The 9,742-nt window shown below is 37.8% G+C and overlaps 1 protein-coding gene across 2 annotated transcripts in view; it reads left to right on the forward strand.

The window, feature by feature from the left end:
* The window catches only part of TASP1 (taspase 1), a 76,880-nt gene extending 67,493 nt beyond the window's left edge, over positions 1 to 9,387 (forward strand). For both annotated transcript variants that reach the window (XM_059468266.1, XM_059468267.1), the window contains one exon: positions 7,913 to 9,387. In XM_059468266.1, the coding sequence (XP_059324249.1) occupies positions 7,913 to 8,008 (96 nt within the window). In that variant the 3' untranslated portion in view covers positions 8,009 to 9,387. The remainder of the gene's footprint in view (positions 1 to 7,912) is intronic.
* Positions 9,388 to 9,742: the final 355 nt, after the last annotated feature.

The following is a 9,742-nucleotide window of genomic DNA, read 5'->3' on the forward strand; positions in this document are numbered from 1 at the left end:
AGGATGTCTTTATTACAAAGAAAAACAGGGTAGGTGCAGCTCACCTGCAGACACTGGTGTGCTCAAGACAGAGCACAGTTATCTGTCAGCAGCTCCTTAAAAGAGGAGTGGGACAGAAAAGTGGAATCAGAGACTTGAAATGGTTTGTACACTGTGACCTGCTGGTGCTTCTGGCTTCTACAGCATGAGCTCTCCAAGCACTGTTTTGGAAGTACCCTGGCACCAGGGGTTTGTTTGCTCCCTGTTTAGTCAGGACTGGGTTCTGCAGCTGGCCTCTCACCTTCAGACTTACCTGAATGTTGGCTCACCAGCACCAAATGGCTGAGCCTGCAAGAGCTGTGCAGTAATAGTGGCTTGATTTTAACATACTTTCTGGAAAGGTGTCCAGATTTTTTTTTTTTTTTTTTTTTTTTTTTTTTTGCCTAGAAAAGTCATCATTTCCTGTTGGATTAAAGTGTTTGGGTGAATGTTGCTTTAAGAATCCTGCACAGCCTTGCCAGATGAACTAAGTTCACACCTCATTGCTGACACAATCACCTCTGTTTGTGTGTCCTATCAGCTCTTTCTGGATGCTGGAACTATTTCAGCTCCTCCACTGCTCCTAACTCTGGAAGTGTCATCTCCAGCACCTGCACAGTGGCTGTCCCAGTGGCTTCCCTCAGATTCTTAGGCCACAAACAGCTAGTCAAGGCAGATCTTAGCGGGTTCAGCTGTGCTTCTCTTTTTTTCTTGTCATCCTTCTAACCACAAGCAGCTTCAAAATCACTTGGTGCCAGCATTTGTCATAAATTGGATGTGACAGATCTTTTCATCTCAGTATTTTGGCTCTTTCCTATACTTCTTGAACTACCCTGCCCCAGCCTACTAACCCAGGCTGGTGCTTGGGAGCCTCAGTTATCATGAGCTTAAGGGGCAGACACACTCTGTTTTAGGAGTTTCTGGAACCAAACCTTCCTGAGAAAATACTGTGACAGGTTGTTTCAACATCAGCCCTGTTCTTTGGAAGATGAATGGGCGTCCCAAGATCTCTTGAAGCAGAGGTCTTGTATTGCCACCTCTGTGATGGTAGAATTGTCACAGTAGCTGATGCTCAACTCTTTCTGTCCATTCTTGAGGCTGTTGGAATATTCTGGGCTGCAGCAGAAGTTTCTGGCTGCAGCTGTGAGAATGCATAGAAGCAGATAGAAAATATTAATTTGTGGGTTCCCTCTGTGTTCACACAGCTCCTCTTGTAGCAGTAACTGCTGCATCCAAAAGGTTCTGACTTCCAGAGTGAAGGACTGGGGGGTTAAATAACTGCAAGAACTGAGGAGATTTTTTTTTTTTTGTGATTGTGTTGTTGACTCATGGATTACTTGATATGAATTTAAGCAGTTATTTTTTTTTCCTGTCCAAATTTTCTTCTCTTTCTGAGATGCTAGTTGTTCTTCAGAACAACCTTCCAGATGCTTTGGTTTTTTTGCAGATCCATAACAGATCTAACAACTGTTCATAGCATCAGCTAAAAAGGTCACCCTGTTACCAGGGCTCTCCCTTCTCTAACATTATTCTGGAGGGTTCAGTTATCATTTCCTATTCTCCTGAACTGACTGGGTTATGTTCTGAGAGCTGATGCATTTTTGTTGTCACTACTGGGGTGGTAGCTCTCCTCTAAGGTGTTGCTTCTTGCAGCTCTGTCCGTCCTGTCATGGATGATGTGCAGTACTTTAGGTCTTAACAGTTTATGTAGCAGTTGGTAGAGCAATTTGAGTGTCAGTTTGCACAAAGGGCTTGCAGACCCTCTCCCATGTAATTTGGGGTGGGAAGAAATAATTCCTCAATTCACCCATAATGTGATTTTAGATTAAAATGAGGAATGGGAAGGAAGGGTGATAATGGTTAGGTTGCACAAATTAATTGACTCTTCTTGGTTACAAAGACTTCATATCTTCTTGTTCCATGTCTGCTTGCTCAATGGAGGATGCTTCAAAGGAAAATAAATTAATTCTTCAATCTCAAATGAGAGTGCAGTGTATGCCTGCAATGTGAGTTCTCATACAGTGACATCTCTTGAAGGTTCTAGCTATGGGTAGGCAGCCTTTCCTTGATTTCATGTTGTGTATCTGTGCAAAGTCAGACAGGGACCCTTTTATCTCAGTCAGGGTCTGCAGAGTATTTGTTTGCTCAAGCCCTGCAGCATTCTGTATGCAGAAAGTGTAAGTGGCTGAGATACTTTTTCCTGAATCTGAGCAGTGTCTTGTCATGGTGATTGAGAGTAGTTGCTGGTGGCTGATTTTTCTGCTTGAAGATAGGTAATTCCTCACTTTGTTGTCAATAGTATTTGAAGTCAAAGTCCTTTTTTCCTAGTGCAAGATCCAGTCTCAATACCACCAAAATGCACTTCTGGTAATTTATTTTGTTTAAGTATTTAAAATCATTTATCAGCTTACTATGTTTCTCTTAGTATTTATAAATCTGCTATATGATCTCTATAAACATTGCAGACTGTAAATGTTGCAATATTTTTGAGTAGTAGTTCAGACTCATAGATTTTAGTTCTTCTAACAGCTGGATGACTTAGACAGCAAATTTAAAAAGCCCAGTTGCAATATTGAATATAATCCAATTCAGTTGCCAGTTTAAATCTCTTTTTGGCAGCTGTTCAGTTAGTATAACATGAACTGCTAAGCTTTATGTTATGGCAGGTTTTAATAATGCAAAGCTACATAGGCTGTTCTTTCCATTCTAAAATGAACCAAATTCCCAAAGCTTTGCAAGACACAGTGCAGCATTAGAGGGGAGTGTTGCATATTGCTGTGTTTGCAGCAGCTCCTGTCCACACCAAATGTTGTGGTTGCAATGTTCAAACAGAAATTTTTATCTTGACAGTTAATTTAATCTGTCACTATGCGCAAACATAAACATGGTGGACAGGGAGACCATCTCCAGTTCACTTTTCCTGTGGAGATGTAAGCTGTCATCATCAGATTTACTCGCCTTTACTGATGTTGTAAAATGTAGCAAAAGTCCTTCCCTCTGTGTTTGAAGTGATACATGTGACAAACACTGATTGTAGTGATTGCTGTTGGTTTTCTGAGGGTGAGCTTCTGTATTTGACTTTGTGAGTGAAAGGTCTGTGAAAGCCCTTTGTCAGGAGAAGGGCAGCTTTCCAGTGCTCATGGGGTGAAGAAACACATCTTGGAAGAATCCTAATTCTAATTTGAAAATTAGTGGAAAAATTTACCAAGCCTGTTTAGTGAGCAGAAATATGAAGTCCAATAATTCAGTCATTCATTTCAGACTACAGAGACACTCTTTTAACTTCATGAGGCAGGAGAAGTATATGTCACTGTTCTTATTCCTTTAATCTTCATGCTTGTCTGGAGACTGGGGAAATCAGAAATTTTCATTTGAAAACTACTCTTTGCATCCAGTTCTCTCATAAAAAGGTTTTTCTGTTTGTTGGAAACAAATATAAACCTATTTGTGCTAAGATACCAGTTAAAATGTTTGGCTCATAGACCTTCATGGAAGTTAACTGGCTGTGATATGAGAAGAGAAATTCACTTTTTGGGTTGGGTTCTCGCATAAAGCCAGCAGTTCTGGAACTCTCCCTGGATTTGGCTGAGAGAGGGAAAAAGGGAAGATGGGACTGTGTGTGCAGCTATGCAGATATAAATGCAATAACCTTAGCACTGCAATTCACAGTGATACAAATCACAATTGAAAATTCATGACAGGGTTTTAGAATACCTCTACAAAACTCTGGGATGCTGAGCTGATTAGATGATTGGTTGGTATGTGTCTTTAGGCTGTCTTGATATAGGTATGATTTAATTAGATACATAAATAGTTAATAGTGATATACTTACCCACAGAATGAATTTGAGCTTGGAAAACTCTTAACTTCCTAATCAACCTGTATGTAAAATACTTCTTTTCAGTGTAGTGAGACCAGAATTACCCCATCACTGTGTTTTTCTGTTGTTTCCCAGCAAGGACAATATTCTGGATCCTCTCTTTCTATTTTTTCCCCATTTTTTTCTTTTTTAAGATTTCACCAAACAAGATTCACATGGATTTTCTGATAACAGCAGTTGCCAGTATTTAGTGGGGCACCTTCCCCTGCTGTACTACAGGTGTGCATACAAACCATGGTGGAGGAGAGATTACCAGGAGACAGAGCAGCAGAGTTGCTGCCAAAATGGGCTCTTAACTGCTTAGAAAATAAATTCAGGTGTGGTCAGATGGTTCTCATGGTGGAAGTGTGTACCCAGCTAGAAGGCTCCAAATTTCCAAAGAATATGTGAGTTTGGTGGTACTCTTTTTTTCAGGGAGCAAAGCTGTAGAAAGCAATTTCCTTAAGGATATTGTACCTTTGGTCTTTCATTATATTTCATCTCTATAGTGTAATGAATGGAAAAAAATTGTTTTATAAATTATTCTGTCTAAAGCACATCCTGAGTGTGTAATAAGAGTGCTAAACACATGAAGTTCTCTCTAGATTTGCTTAAGAACTGAATGTGCTGCCATCTGGTAGTTGTACTCTGTCCTCTTGGCAGTGTTTGATTTCAGCTTTCTCATGCAGCACTGTCTCTTGGCTGAAATTTTATATATTCATTTTATATTGTATTTATGTTTTTAATGAAAGAAAAAATCCCTAAGTTGTTGTGACAAACTGATACTTTTATGTGAATAGATGGAGGAGACTAATTCTTTAAAAGAAAATATTTTTCATATTCCTTGGTCTCAAGGTTGTTTCAGAATCCTTGTCTACAAGACGTGAAGTAATAGAAGTCAAAAAGATGAAACCATATATTGTTCCTGTGGTGGTGTATTCCATGAATTCCAAAAAGAGCTATTAGTTTTTTAGGTAGGGAACTTTGCAGTGTGCTTCAGAAAGCACTGGGAGAGAGTAACATTCCAGTGTCTGCAGCACTGGGGTTGGGGTCAGTAGTTTCATGAAGTTGATTTGGTTAGGAGGGAAAGAGGGAAACACTGAGTGTTTGGGTAGCAAGAACACAGAGAATCAGCATCAGAAGGTTGGTTGGCTCTTTTGGGCTTTATAGAGGATTAGGAAGCAAAAGATCAAATGTTTCTTCCAGCATTTACCTTTTTTCCTGTGGAACTGTGGACAAGAGGTTCCTCCTCAAAGCTGCAGTGAAAATCTGTGGTGACTGACTGGTGTCCCAGATGTTGGTACCTCATCTCCTGCTGGACCCTCACCAACCTTGCTTTTCTCTGGGAAGGCAAAGCAAATCAGAATATTCTTAGGACTGTAAAATGCCTATATATGAAGCTGAACATGTGGATAACTCATCATTCCTAATCTACCATTCTTTGACACGCACTTTCCTCAAAGAGAGTCTTCTGTGGAGTTAAGTGGAGGATTAATTCAGGAAAAATATTTCTTTTCCTTTTTTTTTTGTGGTCCCAGGCACAATTTCTTCCAGGTGTGGGTTCATTCAACTTGTAAAGCTCACAGACTAATTGAGTTCAATTAAAACCTTTCCAATGTTCTTCTTTTTTGTTTGCTTTTTTATTTTTAAGTTTCTAGACTCTCAACCTAATTGACTATACAATCTGGACTTAATGTAAAATATGATGTTGGGATATAAAAATGTAACGAATTTACAAATAAGTACTGTGGTTAATTTAAAAATATTCTGTGTTCTTTGATGTTTCTTTTTATTTACTGGAGTTTGTTCTTATGGTTAAGAACAAGGGAGATATAAATGTAAGAATTCATTTGGGAGTTTTCTACAGTTGTCTTGACGTGGCAATGTTACCCTTTCAAATTATTTATTAAGTAACATCTTAAACATTATCATCTTAGATCTGTCTCAGTTTTGTTCTACACAAGGCAGCCATTGGTGAAAGTAATAACAAGTAGTCAGTGTGAACCAGATCTGTATTTACTCCATCATAGAAAGTATGCAAATAAACAGGATGCAAGTAAAGGCTTTAAGAAATGCTTTGTTATAAGTGGTTTCAGTCTTTCTGCAAATGGAAATCTTCAGATGATGGTGTACAGTGGTTTGGGGTCTTGTGTATGGGGAATGTGTTCCTCCTGACATGGGAAATGAGGTTTTCTATAGGAAATGTGGTTTGGGTGGCTATTTAAGCATGAATACTTGCTAATGTATTAATAGATAGTGACCACCTGCTTATCCCCTCTTGTCCATTTTCCTTCCCTTGCTCAAAAACTCATTAGGATTAATTTACTGGTTTGCTCTGATTGCAGAGCAATCAGTACCTCACTGAACAACAAGTGGCATTCTTCCTATGAGGAAGCAAATTTGCTACCAAGCCCATCAAACAATGCTGCTTTTATACTGTCATCCTTTTCATTTAGAAATTTTTACAGACCCGGGAAAATATAATTGATCTGTCAGTCATAGAATAAAAAATATTTTTTCCACTTGATTTTGTTACTTTAATTTTTTTTAATTTATGAAATGACATCTACAGAAAAATTGTCAGTTACATTTTGAGGGAAACTGTAACAGATTTGAACAGATTATTTTCTTCTTGGAGTGGTAAATCACAATTGTAACTGAAATTGTTCTGAAAGCAGGAACATGTTCATATATCAAGCACAGAATATGTTCATATATCAAGCAGGAAAGCCAGAGATCAAGTTTTAGCAATAAAATGAAAACACTGAAATGTTGTAAATTTAATCTTATTCTGTGATTTAAGTGAAAATAAGGCCACCTAAGTGCAGGCAGCAGGATGCCCCCCCCTTATCAAGAAAAGAATTTTTAAAAGCTGCTCAAGACACAAAATGTTTCTTCAATGTAATGAGCTGAGTTTAGAGTCTCAAATCACTTTCTGCTCAATTGATGCAAATTTTTCTTACTGAACTTTTACATTTGGACTTTTTGTGACAGCCCCTTAACAGTGTTAACAAACATTGCCTTATTGCAAGTTATAAATTTTGCAACTGATCCATCTTTTAAATGAGATAATGTAAGTACAAACAAATATGTGCTGGGCTGCACTTAGAGGAAGCTGTAGTTTCTAAATGCCAGCAATGTTATGTTGTGAGCTTTTTACCATAGCAGGAATAATTTCTAGTTCCTAATTTAATACAACATGAGCAGTTTTCACAGTGTAAAAACATGTGCAAAGGGAAATAAAATGTCATTACTCTTAACAGTAAGTCAGAATATCTTTTCATAAGCAGATGCTTTTGCCCATCAGTAATAAAACATACCCCAGTATATAAAGGATCATTAACAGTTTTTTAGGGTCACTGAGTTACAATTCAGTTATAAACTGGAGTCTTGTGTACACAGACAAATGTACCCACTTCCTGGCTGAAATGTTCCAGTGCCTTCTCAAAGGCTTTTCAAGTTTTCTGTGAAAAAGATGCCTATTGCAGAAACACAATTGTGTTTTGGGTTGATTTTTTTTGGTAGGTGGCAACAGGAAGTCATTGGAGTTTTTAGGTGGATGTGTAGGTATTTTATGCAGCAAAATTGCTTATTTGCATCCTGATCACTGCAGTTGCCTTATCCTCTGAAGTGTTAGTTTGTCAAGTATTTAATTCTGTCTGAGGTTTCTCAAAGGTGTATTTCTGTATGTGGTAGTAAAGACTTCTGAATCACCCTAAGAAATAGATCTATAAACCATGAAATGCCATAAGTATTTTCTTTTCTCTTCACTCTGGATATTGCTTTCTACTTTCAGTACATTGATTCATCCAATTTGCCTTTTCTATGCATCTGTCCTGGTCTTTCTCTTCATGTGTTAAACATTAATGCAAACAAAATAGAAACAGAATCTCAGTTGCTTTTTAAGTTGCTTTGTAGTTTGTCCTCAGACTTCAGTGAGGGAACAGCTTAATTGTTCAATACTTACAAGCTTACACTGTCCTGCATAATTTTGCCTTTTCTCAGTCCATAATATTCTCTTGACTTCTCCACAGACTCACATTTCAAGACTTCCTCCTGGAGCTGTGGCAGGACAGTCCGTGGCAATAGAAGGAGGGGTTTGCAGGCTGGAGAGTCCAGAAAGCAGCTGATTCTTCACTTCATTGCAGAGAATGTGAATGACTCTTTGTACAATAAGGGGTTTTTTTGTGTTTTAACAGATGTTGGAAATTCTGCTTTGGTTTTATACTCTGTATTGCAACCATGTGCATCACAACTTGAGACAAGTGCTGCTGTAGTTTATGTTCTCACTCTGTGAATGGGGGTTGTGTGCATGTTCATTTTGTCCCACAAATAAAATAGGAACACTCCCCAGTTGTGCAAAGATCATGTATAATTAATGATTGCATTTTCATTTTCTGTGTTGAAAGATAACCAAAAGTTAAGAAAAAATAATTTAAAGATACGGTCACAATTGTCATTCATATTCTAAATTTAAAAGTAACAGGCCTTTGAAGTGGCTTTATAATTATGCAAAAAATTATTATGGTTTTTAAGTTTCTTAGTGGTTTAAGGAAATCCAGAGGTGATTTAAACATGAGTTGTTTTTTTCCTCTCCAGTAAGGAGGATTCTTTTTTTGTTCAAGAATGGTTTCAGTGAAACAAACTAGAGCAAAATTAAGGCTCAATTTTTTTTAAATAGTCTTATAGGTCTTATCTGTGTTCCCAAACCAAGATGTTAATAGCTCCAAGCTGTATGTATTGCAAAAAGCTATATGAAGATAATGTATCGTTCCGCAGTCTTTATGTATAATGGAATATTACAGTGTAAATAAGAAAACAAAGTTTATGGAAAGATTCAATATTATTCTTCACTTCTGCTTTAAATCTATTTTTAAGAGAGGTACAGAAATGAACATATTACTGGATGGGAAGTGCAATGTGTATCAAGTGGCTGGTGGGAGGTCTGATACTGAGCTTTGGTGTTGGTAAAGCAACTTCCTGGTGTCCAGCCGCAGCATGGGTATTTATAACTGTGTGTAATATGTATGTACTGTGCAGAAATTTACTGTAACTCTTTTGATACCTTGAACAAACCTGCAGTGTAAAACAATGTAATCCTTGTCTGCCTCGTGAAGCATTGGCAGCTGAACTGCCATTTGTCACCAGTTTGGCTATGTGAGCCAGGTTGCCCAAGTCCTAAAAGCGAGTTCTGACGTGAAACCTTCCACTCAGTCCTTTTTCCTTCACAGCACTGGCAGCAATAGAAGACTTTTGTAATTGATTCATTGTCCTGATAAGTATGCCAAAGAGAAACTAAAATAGTTCATCCTTTTCCCTGGTGGATATTTGATAATTCTGTTTTCAGAAATAGTGGATGAATAGATATTCAGACTGTATTTGCTTAATCAGGCATTGTACTTGCCTGTTTTGTAATATTGTGCCTGCCTATAACAGACATACTTGACTGATGAAATGGTTATATTGATTGTAGTACCAATCTTTCATGGAAAAGAATAAAATTTTTTTAATGGCCTCAGTTAATTTTCACTATTACACTACAGCATACATTGAAAAGCTGTCATCTTTATATGGTTTTTTAGTTGTGACCTCAGTGTAGCCCTATAGTTGAAGATATTTCAATACAGTTCTGTAAAAAATATAAATCAGCGGCTTTCCAGATTGCACAACAACAGCATGGAATGTGCCTGTCCTGAAATAGTTTGTGCTGAAATACAATGCTTGAGGTTGGATCCTCAGTGGTGCTTTCATGGTCTGAGGAAGTGAAGGACCCTTCACTGTGTAGTGAGTGAAAAATTGAAGGTCATGTATATGGGTTTGTAATAGCCAGATTTGAAAATGGTCTTGTTGTTAAAAAAGCTAAA

Source organism: Ammospiza nelsoni, chromosome 3 (genome assembly GCF_027579445.1).
Source record: "Ammospiza nelsoni isolate bAmmNel1 chromosome 3, bAmmNel1.pri, whole genome shotgun sequence".
Classification (NCBI taxonomy): Eukaryota; Metazoa; Chordata; class Aves; order Passeriformes; family Passerellidae; genus Ammospiza; species Ammospiza nelsoni.